This window comes from Sciurus carolinensis, chromosome 1, assembly GCF_902686445.1.
Source record: "Sciurus carolinensis chromosome 1, mSciCar1.2, whole genome shotgun sequence".
Classification (NCBI taxonomy): Eukaryota; Metazoa; Chordata; class Mammalia; order Rodentia; family Sciuridae; genus Sciurus; species Sciurus carolinensis.
Window position 1 is genome coordinate 86,269,483 of NC_062213.1, and position 18,947 is coordinate 86,288,429.

General features: G+C 37.1%; 1 protein-coding gene and 1 non-coding gene across 6 annotated transcripts in view; both read left to right on the plus strand.

Moving 5' to 3' along the window:
* Prkdc (protein kinase, DNA-activated, catalytic subunit) overlaps nt 1–18,947 on the plus strand; it is a 176,274-nt gene that overhangs the window by 47,372 nt on the left and 109,955 nt on the right. For all 5 annotated transcript variants that reach the window (XR_007107939.1, XM_047547399.1, XM_047547401.1 and 2 more), the window contains exons 27-31: nt 1,182–1,408; nt 6,672–6,766; nt 8,457–8,556; nt 10,177–10,310; nt 15,042–15,296. Coding sequence is in view for 4 of the 5 variants with exons in the window: in XM_047547399.1 (XP_047403355.1) it covers nt 1,182–1,408; nt 6,672–6,766; nt 8,457–8,556; nt 10,177–10,310; nt 15,042–15,296 (811 nt within the window). In the remaining variant the exon portion in view is untranslated. The remainder of the gene's footprint in view (nt 1–1,181; nt 1,409–6,671; nt 6,767–8,456; nt 8,557–10,176; nt 10,311–15,041; nt 15,297–18,947) is intronic.
* On the plus strand, nt 10,402–10,467 carry LOC124968643 (small nucleolar RNA SNORD50). Its single transcript, XR_007105800.1, has one exon. It is a non-coding gene; the product is annotated as a small nucleolar RNA SNORD50 (small nucleolar RNA).

Consider the following 18,947-nt stretch of genomic DNA (forward strand, 5'->3'; position numbering starts at 1 on the left):
GAGAAAGAGACTCTGAGGAAACAGGTAAACAAAAGGAAAAGAGAGTGCGAAAAGTAAAGAAATAATAACTTAAAAATTTTCAAAAAGGAGAAAAAAAGAAAAACAAATCTACACTATCACATTCATATAGTATTCAAACCTCCCAGTCTTCAGCAGCCTGATGTATGAAAGGTACCTGACAATGAGCTTCCAGTCTCCAATAGGCATCTCAGGATGAGATTTGTCCTGCCTAAAAATGGGAGCTACAGCTTCTAGGATAATCCAAGATGGCCACTCTGGCTTCCAAATGTGTTGGCAAATGGGGAGCTGCAGCTCTGGGTGTGGGCATGGTCGACTGGAAGTCCTGGAGGTGGGGTGTTGTCAGTGTGTTTGAGGGATCCTGGAAGCGGTGGCAGTCAGTCAGCCTGGGGGTCCTGGTAGCAGGGAGCAGTCAAGTCAGTCTGCAGGTCCCGGAGGTAGGGAGTGGTCGTTTGGGCTAAGGGGTCCTGGAGATGGGGCTTGGTCAGTCCAGCCAGGGGTCCTTAAAGTTCTGGCTATTGTCTCAAAATGGCAGCAGCCACATGTAATGAAACCTACAGTACTATGACAGTGGCTTCCAGGGAACAGCAGGCAGCTCCACTGGTGGTCTGGGGTCGGTCTCCTGGCTGCTGTCGGACAATTGGCAGTGAACCTCGGATGGTGGTTGATGGGTACGTGAAAGGCAGGTGATGGACAGACAAGAGGCAGGCAAATGGTGGATGATAGGCGCCAGTCAGTGAGCAATCTGCACTCAAAAAGTAGTCCTTATGCTGGCAGATCGCAAGTCATTGCTGTAGACAAATGGGATAAACAGCAGAGGATTGATAAGCAGCAAAAACTGCGTCACTGCCTCTGCTTGAAACCTGAGTTATGGAGCAACAAGGAACGCAGCCTCCCTCTAGTCCACCATCTTGGATCTCAGAATTTTCAATTTATTATGACACTAAAAGGTAGTGTTTTCCTTATGCTTAAAGGAAGTTGTCATTTGAATTTAGACTCTAGGCAACCAGATTATTTCTCTTGAGTTTCTTTTTTCTTATCTAGTGCTATAAATAATTTCATAACATACTCTAGTAATGCTCAGAGGCAGACTAAAGGTATTTAGTTGCCATTTTATATTCATATAAAATTAATAAAGTAAAGGTGTCTTTGTTTTGTTTCAGGATGGAATTGTGGACCCCGTTGACAGTACTTTACGAGATTTTTGTGGCCAGTGTATTCGAGAATTCCTCAAATGGTCCATTAAGCAAACAACACCACAGCAGCAAGAAAAGAGTCCAGTAAATACCAAGTCACTTTTTAAGCGACTGTACAGCTTTGCACTTCATCCCAGTGCTTTCAAGAGATTAGGTGCATCATTGGCTTTTAATAACATCTATAGGGAATTCAGGTATGTGAGCCATGTGACAGGGAAGAATGTAAAATTTGCCATTGAAACTTGTATGGTAGTTTTAAAAAGTGACTTGATGTTTAATTCTGTATATTTCTATATAATTATTAGTAATTATGTAATTATGTGCTGGATGTGATGCTTATGTTATAAGGTTTAAAAAATGAATTAAAATTTGGTTTGTACTCAAGTTGCTTAGAAACTGTTGAGAAATATATGCAAGGATAATACTGCAGCAGTTTTGGATCCCACTGTGGGTATGTCTAATCCAGTCTGAGTAGGTAGGCAAGGCTTGTCAGAGGTAGGATGTAAAAGATGAATGAGAACAAGCCAGGATGTTTCAGATCAAAGTGTGTAGAGGTAAGAAACAGGATGGCATCTGAGTTAATGAAGACTTTTGATACTCCCAGACTGTGTTTTGAGATTTGGGAGACAGTATAGTGAGGCTGGCAAGCAGGACTTTGGCTGGTGTGGTGGAAGTACCAGTTACTTCTTGTTTCACCAAGTCTGTGAAGTTGTGGCAGCTGGGAGCAGTGCAGTTAGATTTCCTCTTAAAATTATCTGTTGGGTCTAAGTATGACACCAGTGAAGAGGCTTTTTCAGAAGTCCAAGAAAAAGATAGTACTGACCTAAGGTGGTAGTAGTGGTTGTTCATTCATTCCATCATTTATTAACAATATTATGAACCAGTCACTTATTAAGAATGTTAATTACTTGTTAAGAATGTTTTAAACCAGTGTGCATCTATAGTCCCAGATACTCAGGAGGCCAAGATAGAAAGTTCGCTTGATTTCAGGACTTTGAGTCTAGCCTACGCAACATAATGAGATCCTCACCTCAATAAAAGAAAAGAATAATAATAATATGTACCAGGTATGGTATCAGATGCCAAGGTATAAGGATATAGCCCTTCATGAGGGTTACATGTCAGAGAAAAAGATAGGGATTAATTAATCACAGAAATAAATATAAAGCTTGCAACTGAAATTAGTGATGCTACATAGTGGTTCATAATTATTAAATAATCTTGTCTTGAGACTCTGAACTTGTTTGATCAGAGTAACTTTTCTCAGAAAGTGTCAGCTGGCATAGAGAGGAGGAGACCAGTGATAAATATCAGATGAATGGGAATCTGTATATGTGTTTATGGAAATTGACTACTTAAAGCCATATGTTAACTTTTTACCCTTTTTTCTTTTGTACTGGGGATTTAACCCAGGGGTGCTCAATTACTGAGCCACTTCCCCAGCTTTGTATTTTTTATTTTGAGACAGGATCTTGCTACGTTGCTGAGGCTGGTTTTGAACTTGTAATCCTCCTGCCTCAGCCTCCCAGGTTGCTGGCATTATAGGAGTGTACCACCTCACCTAGCTCTTTTTTACCTTTTTAAATTGTGGAAACTATTTGCACAGAAGAGTATGTAAAGAAAGAGTGTGTAAAGTTTATAGAATAATAGTAAAACAAGTTGTCACATACCCCCTAAATTGAGACATAAGGTATTACCAGTATTCTAGCAAACTTCCCTTGCCCTTCCAGAGGCCATCATTCTCCTGACTTACGTTACTTGCTTCCTGCTTTTCTTCATAGTTTTATATTTATCTCATATCCCCAAACAAAATATTCTTGTGTTTTGGAAAGTGGATGGTGAGTGCAAGCACAGCTCTGTGAGACAAAGGCAGTCTTTTCACTTTTTTTTTTTTGTGCTGGGGATTAAACTTAGGGACACTTAACCACTGAACCACATCCCCAGTCCTTTTTCTTGTTTTTATTTTGAGACAGGGTCTCACTAAGTTAAAGAGACTGGCTTTGAACTTGTGATCTTCCTGCCTCAGCCTCCTGAACCACTGGAGTTACAGGCATGTGCCACCAGCCCCAGAGTCATTTCACCCTTTTTTTTTTTTTTATTGTAAACAAATGGGATACATGTTGTTTCTCTGTTTGTACATGGAGTAAAGGCATACCATTTGTGTAATCATAAATTTACATAGGGTAATGTTGTTTGAGTCATTCTGTTATTTTTCCCTTCCCCCCACCCCCTACCCCTCTTTTCCCTCTATACAGTCCTCCTTCCTTCCTCTATTCTTGCCCCCCTCCCTAACCCTAACTCTAACCCTAACACTAACCCCTTCCACCCCCCATTATGTGTCATCATCCACTTATTAGCGATATCATTCGTCCTTTGGTTTTTTGAGATTGGCTTATCTCACTTAGCATAATATTCTCCAATTTCCTCCATTTGCCTCCAAATGCCATAATTTTATCATTCTTTATGGCTGAGTAATATTCCATTGTGCATATATATATATATATATCACAATTTCTTTATCCATTTATCAATTGAAGGACATCTAGGTTAGTTCCACAATCTGGCTATTGTGAATTGAGCAGCTATGAACATTGATGTGGCTGCATCTCTGTAGTATGCTGATTTTAAGTTCTTTGGGTATAGGCCAAGGTCATTTCACTCTTGAAGGGTTCTGGGAGACTAAATTGAATGGAGACTGGCTTCCCTCCTCCCTAATAGATCATAAGACCATGTTAAATCTGCAGGATTCATAGTCCTGGAAGGCAAGACTCTTCAGAGATGGTCAGAAAGTGGACTGGCATCTGTTGTCTGGGGGAAGTATCATCCAAGGGTGTGGGCTGTCCCTTAGTTCCTTCTCTCAGAACAGAATGCCTGCCTTATCTGTCGGAAGTAGGTCAAAGTTAAATAATCTTGTGGATGAATAAGCACTGTCAGCTGTTCTAGGCAGAACACAGACAGAACTTCAGAACATGGTCATGATAAACCAGTCTCAGAGAAAAACTTGGACTTGCCTGGGCATTCTGTCCATATGGAAGGATCCATTCAGCCATGTCCTATTGGAGATAGCTATCAGCTTGTCTCTTCTACAGTCCCTGCTTACCAGCTTTGTGTTATGTCAAGCTCTTACTCTGGGTGAAGAACTTGTTGGTCATTTCTTTTAATATATTTTTTTCAGTTATAAATGGATACAACACCTTTATTTTATTTATTTATTTTTATGTGGTGCCGAGGATCAAACCCAGTGCCTCTCACATGCTAGGTGATTCTCTACCACTGAACCACAACCCCAGCCCCATCTTTTGGTCATTTCTTAACTTCTTTCCTGTGTTTGGGCTTCTATTTCCTTCTCCTGTGGTCATTGTCTTTCATGCTAATTTGTTGGACCACATTTCAAGTGGCTAATTTGGGAAAGAGTGCATGAGAGAGAATATTTTGAGATCTTGCATGTTGGATACTATAAATTGAAGCACTAATATTTCCTTTTTGCATGCTAATGAACTGTATTTCATGCTTCTTTAGAGGGCAACTTAATCTTATTTGGTCATATAATTTCTTATACATATCAACTGCTTTCCTTGTGCCTAATATAGAAACTATTAATACTTACCTTGACCTTCCAAAACCTTTTCTTTTAACTCCAGTGACTTTTGTAGTTCTTTGACAAGTCATTCCTCTGAGTGAACCTTTTGCTGGTTGACCCTGTGTTTTCCTGCTTGGCCTCTGTGTTCTTACCCATACTGATTCTGTTTTTTTGGCCGCATCCTTCATTCCAAGAATTTGAAATGTTGGGGGATGTGGGGGACTTGTGTAACTCTGAGAGTCCTTGTCTCCCTTGGGAATAAATTTCTTTTTTTAAACTATTACACTTGTGCAAGTCTGATTACCAGTTTCCATTTCTCTTTCTAAGCCCCATCCCCTCCTCCATGCCTTGCTCTGCTTTTCTTATTGCACAAACGCATCCATCCCATGGAGTAATGCAGTGACTGAGGCTGAAGGCTTTACTAGAACTTCCAACTCTTAATCTTCTGTGAAGTCCTATGAGAGTTATTGTGTTGTATTTAATCTTTTATTATCCTGTGTCTTTAAGGAACACATTTTCCCATATGAGATCTGACCTCTCCAGCTAGCTGTTGGCCCTTGGTGTTTAGAACAACAAGTTTACTATCTATGCAGTCACACATTGCTTAATGACAGGGATGCATTCTGAGAAATGTGCCCTTAAATGATTTTGTCATTTTTGTGAACATTGTAGAGTATACTTCCACATAGTAAGTACACAAACTAAGATAGCTATGGTGTCATTAGTCATTGTAATCTTCTAGGACTACTGTTGTATATATGGTCAGTTATGTGTGACTGTATAAGTTAGATGGTGCACACATGTTGATTGAATTAATTACTTGCACATAACCAGATATACTTGTGAAAGGCATAGAGCTTACTATTGATGTTGACTTAACATTTTTCCCATAATTAAAAATAACTTTATTCCATTGACACTCAGTAGCTGGATAGTGAAAGTAGGAAAAAAATATTAGATTCTATGATCTTAAATGCATACCTTTTTGTCAGGGGTGATGCTGGGGATTGAATACCAGGGGCATTTTACCACTGAACTTCAATCTCAGTTCTTTTTATTTTTCTTGAATTTTACCAAACTTCTATTTTATTTTACTTTCCACATTTTTTAATTTGTAAATTATATTTGTACATACTGATGGGATTTATTGTTACACGCACACAGTGTAACAATATAATTTGGCCAACATCACTCCCCAGCACTTGCCCCCTCCCTCTCTACCTGCTACCCTTTGGTCCCTTTTCTCTACTGATCTCCCTTTGATTTTAAGGAAATCTATTCCCCACCTTTGTTTTCCGTTTTCCTCTCTAGCTTCTGCATATAAGAGAAAGTATATGACCTGTAACCTTCTGAGTTTGACTTATTTTGCTTAGATGTTGACTTCAGGTAGTTTGAGAGCTTTTAAATTTTCTTTATTTTAAAAGAAAATGGATATAATCAGATCTTCTTTTTCCTTACATTGAGGGTTTTTTTTTTTTTTTTTTTTTTTTTCTTTTTTGTGGTGCTGGGGATTGAACCCAGGGCCTTGTGTTTGTGAGGCAAGCACTCTACCAACTGAGCTATATCCCCAGCCCTACATTGAGTTTTAATGAGCTTTGTAAAATGTGATTGGAACACTGGTTCTAAGGTTATGTGCCAGGAAGAGCCTCTTCATTGATTTATAAAGCCTCAGGCTTTAGTCTGCTCTTGAGGAAGTAGTATTCTTTGAGAAACACTTTAGGTTGTTTTATGTTTTAAAACATTTAAACTTTTTTTGGAAAAAAAAAACCAAATTTATTGAATATTTGCATTCTTTAATAGCATTACTTAAAAATTTTTTTTTTTTTTGTCCTCTGTGCTTTTTTATTTTCTTAGGCTTAATATTCTTTATATTGCAGGGAAGAAGAGTCCTTGGTAGAACAATTTGTGTTTGAAGCTTTGGTGATTTATATGGAAAGTCTGGCATTGGCACATGCAGATGAGAAATCCTTAGGTATGTGTCATCTGAGTGTTCTGTTTGCCTTAAGGTCTTCTTAAAAGATTTTCTACCCAGTAGCTAAGGCTCAGTTGATTTTCTTATAAGGAATGTTTTCTTTTTCATATCTTCCATAAATAAATTTGATAAATGTGAAGGGGAGATATGACCCTTCTGTACCTCAAATCCAGTTTGTAGGTTTTTTCAGGTCCTCATCTAAGATTCCCTGATGGCTGTTGAATAACCCTTGGGTTGGTAGGAGATCCTGCCCAGAGCAATGCAGCCATTCAGTGACTAATGACATGAACATGGAAACGTACAGACACTCAGAGCTGAAGAGAACTGGATGCAGTAACCACTAAGCAGTGGCTAATGTCTCTAAACTCTCTAATGATAACTTAGAAAGTAGGTCTCATTATAAGATTGTGGTAAAACTGTTTCAGCCATGATTAAGGAATATGAGAAAGGTACTACGTCAGAGGTGGGCTAGGCTGGTGTTGCTAAAGAGTAATAAATGATAGTCTTTATAATTAAATTCTGTCTAGATGATATTAGGAATGTCCCAGAATTTTTATGCTAGATGACATCTTGGAAATCTCAGTTGGGTTGGGTGTGGTGGCATACTCCTGTTATCCTAGTGACTTGGGAGGAGGATGGCAAGTTGAAGGCCAGCATCAGTAATTTAGTGAGGCCCTAAGAGTGAGACCGTATCTCAAAGGGAAATTTTGAAAAAGGACTGGGGATTTGACCAGTGCTTAAGTACCTTTGGGTTTAATCCCTGGTACCAAGAAATTAAATTTAAAAAATTAAGTTGGTCCCAACACTTGATGATATTTAGTCAAGATGCAGAATGTTCGTGGATCTTTAGTTCACCTAGCTGAGAGGTGACAGGATTTCTCTTTTACTTGTTCATATCTTGGTTTTTGTTTACTTCTTTAAAAAGTTAAACTTTATATCCTTTATGTTCAAAGCCTACTATAGGCAAAAATGCTAAAAATTTAGTCCTCACCTTAGCTTAAATTTATTTTTATATTGATTACCCATGTAGATGCATTTTCTTAGCAAATGAGACTTTTTCTAGTCACTGCTGCCTTGTGCCACACCAAAAAAAAAAAAAAAAAAAGGAACATAAAGAAAGTCTTGGTTATAGGGATTACCTTGCACCCTTTTTCCTTCCCTAAATAATTATTGATCTCTTTGAGTGATTTGCCATCTTAGTTCTGATCTCCTTCTCCAGTGACTATATTACTAAACTATAACATGAATCATCCTACATAAGAAGGAGAGGGCAAGGAACTTACACCCCTTGAAGAATAGCTTTGAATTGAGGTGTGCAGGCTCTGGTCTAGCATGGGGTTTTGTAATATCTACTAGGTCTCTTTTGTCTCAGTTTATTGTGTAAAATTGTACTTTGGCTGCCAATAGCTGGTGGTGCAGTTTGTAGTTGGCATACTGTAGTTGTGATAATATTCTGTGTATGTGTGTGCATGCTTATGCCATGCTATCACAGTTTTAAATCTGGGTTTGCCTTTGGACATGCAATCTAAACCATTTATTGAAATTTTGTATTCTGAAGGATGAATCAATATTAAATGTACAGTAAGATTATCTTTTTAATCATAAAATTAGGCCTATAAATTTACATTACCTTATTAATGATAATCAGCTATATATTTTCTTTGGAATCTCTTTCATTACTGGAGAACAGGTACAGTTCAACAGTGCTGTGATGCCATTGATCACCTAAGGCGCATCATTGAAAAGAAGCACATTTCTTTAAACAAGGCAAAAAAACGACGTCTGCCAAGGTAGGTAATACTGTTTCCTTTTCTGCCCCCCCCCACCATAAAACCAGTTTTCAGCTACTAAAGGATTATTGGGGACAGATGTTTGCAAGTATAAAGAATTAGTTTTCTGAAAAGAAATGTATGGAAGCATATAGAGTCAGTTTTCCAAAGAAGTTAAAAAGCTTTATTTTGAAAACATTTGATTTAAGGTGTAAGTTATTTGATCTTGGTTGGGATAATAGAAGTTGAAGATTAGTTTTGAAACTGAGACATTTCATTTTACCTCTACTGATATTTATGTTATTATTATTATCTTTTGTGGTGCTGGGAATTGAATCCTGAGTCTTGCTCATGTGAGGCAAGTATTTTTCCTACACCCCAACCCCTACCTGTACTAATTAAAAACAATTTTTTTTAGTTGTTGATGGACATTTATTCTCTTCATTTATTTCTATGCAGTGCTGAGAATTGAACCCAGTGCCTCACACATGCTAGGCAAGCACTTTACCACTGAGCCACGACCCCAGCCCCTGTATTATTTTTGAATACAAGTGTCAAGTGAAATTATTTAACTAGTGTATGCATGAATTATTATGCAGTAAATTTTAAAGTTTAAGAACTGAATGTTGAATAGTAGAATTTTGACAGACACAGAATGATCTGGAGATGTTCAAAGCCCAAGCTAAGTGTTGGGTTTTCTGACATTGGTCTCATTTCCATCCTGTGTCTAATTGTCAGATGGGACTGAGGAAGCATGTAGATCAAAAATTAATCTTTTCTCCATTTTAAAATGAATTCTTCCAGATTCTTAACTTAAAAAATCTCTGTACATAGTTGCCTGCCTCTCCCCTAGACACCCTTCCACTCTCTCTTTGCAGTACTGAACCCAGGGCTTCATTCATGCTAGGCAAGCACTATATCACTGAGTTACACCTGTATCCCAGTAGTTGTTTTTCAAACTTTAGCCGTAGGTCTAATTAAAACAGGATTGCTGGCCTGGCCCCACTGTCAGGATTTCTGTGTCATTTCTGGAGTAGTGTCAGAGAACTTGTATTCTTAACTAGTTCACAGGTGATACTGTCCACATGTGGAGGAGTACTACTTTAGATTTGAAACCCTTATTTGATTTAAGGCATATTGAAAAGGAAACATGAAGCTGGGCACAATGGCTCATGCCTGCAATCCCAGTGGTTCAGGAGGCTGAGGCAGGAGGATCTCGAGTTCAAAGTCAGCCTCAGCAAAAGAAAGGCACTAAGCAACTCCTTGAGACCCTGTCTCTAAATAAAATACAAAATAGGGCTGGGGGTGTGGCTCAGTGGTTGAGTGCCCCAGAGTCCAAAAAAAAAAAAAAGAAATGGAAACCCAAAAATATTTGGTATTGTTCAATTGTATAATATTTTTAAATTTTTCCCCAGATCAAAAAATAATAAAAAATGGTCAACAGCTATTCAGTTCCATTTAACCTGTGATGTTTTGATTACATTCTAATGATAATACATTTCAAATTAGTTCAGTGCCTTTTAATGAGATTTTTTGCACATATCAGTCTGGTAAAATTGAGCTTATAACTCTTAGACTGTTGTATAGCTAAATGTTGAAAGTTGGAGAGCATATTAATGACATTGTGTTTTCTCTTGGTAGAGGATTCCCACCTTCACCATCATTATGTTTATCAGATCTGGTCAAGTGGCTTTTAGCTCACTGTGGAAGGCCCCAGACAGAATGTCGACATAAATCCATAGAACTCTTTTATAAATTTGTTCCTTTACTGCCAGGTATGTGGTTTTTACATTTCTAAGAAATTATTGGTTTGAGTTTGCTTTTGCCAATAACTTAGAGATGCATACTGTTAAAAAGAGTCTTCCAAATTAATGATGAAAGATATCCTGAAGCCAATTATTTGACAGAATGTACAGATTTAGCTTCTGAGATAAAACTGAAAAATCAAACAAACAAAACACATGATCTTTCTAATTTTTAAATGAGTGTTATATATAATGTGTTTCTTTCTTTCTTTTTTTTTTTTGTGGTGGTAGTGGGGATTGAACCCAGGGTCTTACATATGTTAGGCTAATGCTCTGCCACTGAGCTACATCCCCAACCTTTGTAATATGTTTCTTTCTTTTTTTCTTTTGTTCAGAGTGACTTTATTTTAATTTTTTTTATGTGGTGCTGAGGATTGAACCCAGTGCCTCATACATGCTATGCAAGCACTCTGCCACTGAACTGTAGCCTCAGCCCCTGTAATATGTTTCTAATAAATAAAAAATAAGTATGTTAAGTAATTGTTTCAGTTTTATGTGACAGATGATAAGTTATGACTATATTTCTGAAAGATTTATAGAAAGAGTTCTTTTGATTGTTAATCAAATGGTACAGAGTAAGTAAATTTAGAATTTCCCAGTGTCTTATTTATTTATTTAGTGCCCAGGAACTGAATCCAGGGGCACTCAAGCACTGAGCGATATCACCAGCCCTTTTAATTTTTTGAGACAGGGTCTTGCTATGTTGCTTAGGGTCTCATTAAGTTGCTGAGATTGGCTTTGAACTTGTGATCCTCCTACCTCAGCCTCCCAAGCTGCTGGAGTTATAGGTATACGTCATCATGCCTGACTTTTCCCAGTATCTCATATTTTAGTATAGTTTTGTTTTGCGTTTTTTTTTTTTGCTGGGGGTAGGGCATACTGGAATTGAATTCAGGAGTACTTGAACACTGAGCCATACCCCCAGCCCTATTTCGTATTTTATTTAGAGACAGGGTCTTACTGAGTTGCTTAGTTCTCACTTTTGCTGAGGCTGGCTTTGAACTTGAGATCCTCCTGCCTCAGCCTCCTGAGCCTCTGGGATTATAGGCATGCATCACCGCACCCAGCTAGTTTTTCTTCTTTTATCCCATTTAGAATAAGTAGGGTTGTATGGCCATTGACGTTAACATAATATTCAATTAAGATTCAAAATATTAATTTAATGAAATAATGCAGTTCTATTTCAACAGGTGATTAATAAGAAATTCCCATAGTCCTTAGTCTGAATGATCTCAGGTAAGTTGATAGTAAAGGAAAGCAGTGACCCTGTTCTTTTGAGGAATTTCTCATTAAACATTAAATTGCACTTATGGGCTTGAAATAATTACTGTATTTATCAGGAATGTATTGTTTTATTTTCTCTACTAAATCCAAACCTGGGTTTGGTAGCTTCGAAGTGGGGAAGCTGTGTCCCAGGATGGAGCCAGGCCTAGGGTTCCCCCTTTGGTACTCTGGTCACTAGTCTGGAGCCAGGACACTGTGTGTGTAGCATGTACCTCTGAGCAGGAAGGCTAGTCATTGCACAGAAGAATGTGAGCTGTAGTTAGGTTTACTTAGGAGTATTTTTAAATTTTTTATACTGTAGCGTATATTCTAATGTTATATACATCTTGTGTTTCATGTATTATAGTCAAACCATATTTTATATGTGCCACATAAATATATAATATAGGGGCTGGGGTTGTAGTTCAATGGTAGAATGCTTGTCTAGTACCTGTGAGGCAATGGGTTTGATCCTCAGCACCACATAAAAATAAATAAAATAAAATAAAGGTATTGTGTCCATCTACAACTAGCAAAATAGGAAAAAATATATAATACTGTACTTCTATATAAATAAAGGAAGTATGTATCATTTTAGAGAATTGCTTCAAAACATGATTAGTATTTTAAATTTGCTGACTGCTTTTAGTTTATAAATTTTTTTTTAATCTTTTAAGTCATTCTCATAAAAACTCTGTAAAGTCAGTCAATGAAGAGAATAGGGCAGTATATGTTTTGCTATTTTAAAGGAACTGCGGCCCAGGTATTACATAGGTAGAACTACTTATCAGCATACCCCCTACCTCAGATTTTGTGTCTAGTGCCATCTACTTCACTGATCCCAGACGTTTCTTTGACTTTTCTTGTATATTTTGAACTAAATAAATAGAGTTCTACCTCTCAGATTTATTTTTGGTAAACCAAAGATACCAGCTGATAAGTGAGCCTTGCCTTTCTCCCAGCATATAATTCATATCAAATTAATGAGTTTCCTTTGGTGTATCTCTTCTATGCCTCTCCTTCTTTAGTATATTTTCCTCCAATGTTTTTTAAAGGACAGTGTCATAGCAGTGGGTCTTCTGGGCCTGTGAAATGACAGCAGATGCAGGCTTATCCCTATAATATGTGTCAGACAGCCAGGGAGGCATAGCTTCCCAATGTTTTCTGAACATGGAGACCCAAGAGTGAGTGTGAATGTGCTGCATGGAGGCCAGACACAGATGGAGAGGAGGCTCAGAAGGAGGACATGAGTGTATGTTTTGTGTGTTGTTGACCTGTTTCTCTTTTTGCTGAGAATCCTTTCTCTTACTCTGTTTCTTGATCTGCCTTTGTCTTTTCTTGTGATACTTTCTCTTCTTTCTTGGTAGCATTTGATATGGAATTTAAATATCTTTGTTTTTCACTCAGCATTATCATTTCCTTGGACTGTTCTTAGTAAAAGTAATAAAATGTTCCCCTTTAATATATAAACTGCCCTATTCTTTTGTTTTTTATTTTTTGAGATAGGGTCTCTCAGTTTCCCAGACTGTCCTCAAACTTGAAATCCTCCTGTCTCAACTTCCTGAGTTGCTGGGATTACAGGTGTGCACCACCACACTTGACCAACTCATGAAATGTTGTCTTTTTTTTTTTTTTTTTTTTTAAATGAAATAGAAAAATGTCTTCTTAATACATCAGAAATACTTTATTGTTTTGGCTTTTTTTAAACTTCATTATAATGAGGAAGAATGATTTAATCTTTTTAGAACCACTGATGCCAGAGAATACAAAATATAACTTTATATATTTCTTGTTTGATTTAGAAAAAGTTTAATATCAATAAGAAAATACCTTTTAAAAAGCCAGGTCATATAAGTTGTGTGTGGTGGCACACAACTGTAATTTCAACTAACTTGGGGAACTAAAGCAAGAGAACTGTAAATTCAAAGCCAGCCTGTGCAATTTAGTGAGGCTGTCTCAAAATAAAAAGGACTGGGGATATAGCTCAGGGTTAGAGCTGCCTGCCTACAATGTGTGAGGCTCTAGATTTGATCCCCTGTACCAAAAAAAGAAAAAAAAAATTAAAAAAAAGAAGAAAAGCAGATCATTTGATTTTTACTTAACAAACACTATACTTACTATGTGGTAAATGATATTCTAAACACATGCTTATATATTAGTTACTTTAATTCATTTAATGTTTGTATTAACCCAAGAGATAGATATTATTGATCTCGTTTGTGGATTACTGAGATTGAGAGAAGCCAGATTTACCCAGCTGTGAACAAAAGAGCTAGTACCAGAATCTGAAAATCACAGTGCTCTTTTGTTACTTTAAAAAAACAGGGAGAGGGTATTTTTAAAAAATTTTTATTTTTTATTTTTAGACATACGTGTCAGTAGAGTGTATTTTGACATATTCATACACAGTATAACTTCCCATTCCTGTGGGTGTACATGATGTGGAGTTATATCAGTCATGTATTCATATATAAACATAGGAAAGTCATGTCCAATTCATTCTACTCTTTCTTATTCCTATCCCACCTCCCTTCCCTTCATTTCCCCTATGTCTAATCCAATGAACTTCTGTTCTTCCCTCCCCACCCCCTTATGTGTTAGCATCCACATATCAGAGAGAACAATCTACGTTTCATTTTTGGGGATTGGCTTATTCTACTTAGCATGACAGTCTCCAGTTCCATCCATTTACTAGCAAATGCCATGATTTCTCTTCTTTATGGCTGAGTAATATTACATTTTGTATATATACCACATTTTCTTGATCCATTCATCTGTTGAAGGGCACTTAGGTTGATTCTACAGCTTAGCTATTGTAAACTGAACTGCTACATCACTATAGTATGCTGATTTTAAGTTCTTTGGGTATATGCCAAGGAATGGGATAACTGGCTTAAATGGTGGATCCATTCCAAGTTTTCTGAGGAATCTCCATACAGCTTTCCATAGTGGTTGTACCAATTTGCAGTCCCACCAGCAATGTATGAACAAACATTTTCCCCCGACATCCTTGCCTACATTTATTGTTACTTGTATTCTTGATAATTACCATTCTGACTGGAGTGAGATGAAATCTCAGTGTAATTTTAATTTGCATTTCTCTAATTGTTAGAGATGTTGAACATTTTTTCATAGATTTGTCAACCGATCGTATTTCTTCTTCTGTGAAGTGCCTGTTCAGTTCCAGGGAAAGGGTATTAGTATATATCTATTCAAATGATGTCCAACCGTTTTTGTAGTGTTTAAGACAACCAAGGAGAGTGACTTTGATAGAAATACTTCCTTGGAAGTAACTAACGAAACAAGTTATGAGTGTGATAGTAAAATAAAAGATTATCCTGTATCATTCTGAAATTTTAAGTAGACACAATGATTAAAGAAATTTAATGATATGGAAGTTATTTATATGTACATTTTAATTGTGTTTCTCTTTTTAAGGCAACAAATCCCCTTATTTGTGGTTGAAAGATGTTATTAAGAAAGAAGATACTTCTTTTCTCATAAACATATTTGAAGGGGGAGGCACAGGCCGTGATCAGCTATCAGGCATCCTTGCTCAACCAACTCTCTTCCATTTGCGAGGGCCATTCAGCCTTCGAGTGACCCTGCAGTGGCTGGACCTGCTCCTAGCAGCACTGGAGTGCTATAACACGTTTATCGAGGAGAAGACTCTGGAAGCCTGTGAGGTCCTGGGTAGGTAAAACTTACCCCTAAGTTAGCACAGCCAGTCTGCTAGGCCTCATCCTGGGTAGACAGCTCACTGCCATGTCAAATGATAATAACAACACTGATAGCAAACTCTGGTTACTTAGTCTGGGCAGAGTTTTACCTGCATTCTCATTTGTGTTAGTCAACTTTCAATTGTGACAAAACTTCTGAGGCAATCAACTTACAAATAGGAAAGGTTTATTTTTTTATTTTAATTTTTCTTAATTATTATTTTTTATTTGTTCTAATTAGTGGAAAGATTTATTTTGGCTCATGGTTTTGAGGTATGAGTCCATGGTTAGTTGTTGTTGTTGCCTTTGGGCCTATGTCAAGGCAGCACATAGTGTTGGGAGTACATGACAGAGGCAGGTACTCACCTCATGGCAGCCAGGGAACAGGAGGAGAGAGAGAGGGAGATATATATATCTAGATCGGGGGCAAGGGTCCTAATATCTCCTTCAGGGATATGCCCCCAAACCCTAAATTTCTCCCATTAGAGCATACCTTATAAAGGTTCCACCATCTACTATTATGCCACAGGAGCTGGTGGCACAAGAGCCTTTCATACATAGACCTTTGGGGGACCCTCATCCAAACTACAGCATCACTTAATTTCACAATGAGTATGATATGGATGACAAAATACAGCCTGCACAAACTTGACCAGAACTTCCATATGTATTTTTTATTTGTTTTTCTTGGAGTACTGAGGATCAAAACCCAGGGCTTCACATATAAAAGCCAAGTGCTCTGCCACATATAAAACATATAAAAGCCAAGTGCTCTGTCAGCCATTTCATATTCATTTGTAAAGCCCTTTAGAGGTTTTTGTTTGCATGTAGTACATTAAAAGCGTTCATCATGACAGGAATTCTATGATTTTATTCCAAGATTTTGTGTAGTATTATTTTTCTCACATTTTCATATTCCTTCAGCTTTTGATCATTCTGTGGAAGTAATGGTGCTTTTTGCAGAGGATAGGATCCAAGTGTGTGCTCTTTAGTTCATGCTGGAAGAAAAGAGGTGGGCAGCTTCATCCTTCTAGTGACCTCAGTGGGACATATGAGGAAGGAGGTGACTCTTGGGGATGGAGCATATGGAATTGTCAGCTAGCATATGTGCCCTTTGCTTCAAGTTCTTCAGCCAGGCTTCTTGTAAATCCTCTTTCCCATGGGTTGAATCAGACTTGTAACTTGGAATATGTCTTATTATCTAAATGATTTTTTTTTGGTACCTGGGGATTGAACTCAGGGGCACTTAACCACTGAGCCACATCCCCAGTTCTTTTTTTTTTTTATTTTTTTTTTATTTTTATTTAATTTAGATACAGGGTCTCACTGAGTTGCTTAGCACCTCACTAAGTTGCTGAGGGCTGACTTTGAACTTCTAAACCTCCTGCCTCAGCCTTCTGAGCTGCTGGGATTACAGGCTTATGCCACTGCGCCCAGCTAAATGATTTTTAACTTGAAGCATCCAGTATTCTAGTGCTTAGTTGTGACTGAATTACTAAAAGAACTGTCATTTTCTCTTCAGTTCTATCAGAGACAAAGTTGGTATTATGGGGGGCTGGGGTTGTGGCTCAGTGGTAGAGCACTTGCCTAGCACATGTGAGGCACTGGGTTCAATTCTCAGCACCACATAAAAAAATAAAGATATGTCCATCTACAACTAAAAATACTTTTTAAAAACAGTTGGTATTATGGAAATTTGGGGAAAGGAACTAGGTCTTGGTTTTAGCATGAGGATGGCAGAAGCTGAGCCTAGTGAGGAGTGTGCGTGTGTGTGCACGCGCGTGCATGTGTGTGCATGCATATGCTGAGGTTTAGAAACACAGTTTATTTGATTCTGCAAGAAGTTATAAAACCTCTTCACCAATGTTAGCTGTTCAGTTGTAAATAATACCTTAAATTCATTGTTTTAAGAGCTATCAGAAAGTTTTAATAAGGAAAAAGTACAGGAAGGAAAACATGCAAAACCTTCTCCCCTCATTGGGATTGTGGCTCAGTGGTAGAACACTTGCATAGCATGTATGAGGCACTGGGTTCAATTCTCAGCACCACATAAAAATAAAATAAAGATATTGTGTCCATCTACAACTAAAAAAAATTTTTTTTAAAACTCTAATAATAGTTTAGTGTTTACTCTTGTAAAAATTATTGTTTATTTTCTCATTTTTTTGCATTCTTCTTGCTATTTTAAGATAAAACTTAACAGTGTTTTTAAAAAAATTAATCTAGTGAACCCTAAGTGCTATAGTAGTTTTATATTTAATATCATCAGCTTTAAAATACAGTTCGTTTATTGGAAATTTTGCAGTCTCTCTGAATTGATTCCATGCCCCTCATGCTATTTCATCTAGAGTATTATGTTTTTTGTTTCAGATTTCACTTATAATCCTGTCTATGCCTTTGCAAAAAAAAAAAAAAAAAAAATTAAAAAAAAAGGATCAGCATGTTTAAAGATTTCTTCAGTGTCATTACATTTATTATTATTAGGGGATATTATATTTCTTATAACCACAGCAATATAAGAATTTTGATAAATAACTATTACAGATAAAATGTTAAATTATATTGTTAGAGATCTGTTTTTGTTTAGTCCATATTGCTTAACGATGGGAATATGTTCTGAGAAATGCATTCTTAGGGAATTTTTCTTGTGTGTTTTTTTGTTGCTGTTCTAGTGATTGAACCCAGGGGCACTTTATCCCTGAGCTACATCCTCAACCCTTTTTATTTTTTATTTTGAGATAGGGTTTCACTAATTTACTGAGGGCCTCACTAAATTGCTAAGGCTGGTCTCAAATATGTGGTGGGAATGTATTTTTGCTGGATTCAAGGATATTTGATGTTTGAGAATTTAAGTGTTTTTAAAACATTTTTTTTTTTTTGTAGTTGAAAATGGACAGCATGCCTTTATTTGTTTATTTTTATGTAGTGCTAAGTTTAGGACCCAGTGCCTCACATGTGCTAGGCAAGCACTCTGCCACTGAGCCACAACCCCAACCCCAAGAATGTAATTCTTAATATATGGTCTCAATTCTGTGACTGCTTAGTGATCTGTTATTAAATTGTTTTTAACAGTGTGTTAACATTTTGATTCACTTTCTCTATCTTTTGTTGAAAAAGAATTGGCAGTCCTCACAAGTATAAATTTCTTACTTAGTCATTACCTTTATTCACTCTTGGAACATTTATACTAATATTTCAGATTGTCTCTTTGGGCTCAGAAGGTTTTTAGTCCTGGAGTACTAGACTAAGTGAGGTGAGGGAGAGATTAGCAGTATGTTAGGTGAGAGACTGGTCACGGTGAGTGGGAAAAGAGAAGACAGTTTGATTGTGTCCACACAGATGAGTTTTATTTAAAAAAAAAAAAAGTGATGTACAATAGATACAAAATTGATTGCATAACATGCCCAGTGCCCATCCACACTTACTTAAAGACCACTGCCATAATTTATCTTATATCACCCCTTTCAACTACGTTTAGGTTGTTTTGTTTTTTTCATAAGTAAAAACAATGCTAAAATGAACGTTCTTATAAACACATCTTTGTGGGTTTGACATTATTTTAGTAGATTAAAATTTTGGTCCTGGATCAAGTGCAAGGCAAGCACTCTACCAGTGAGCTACAGCA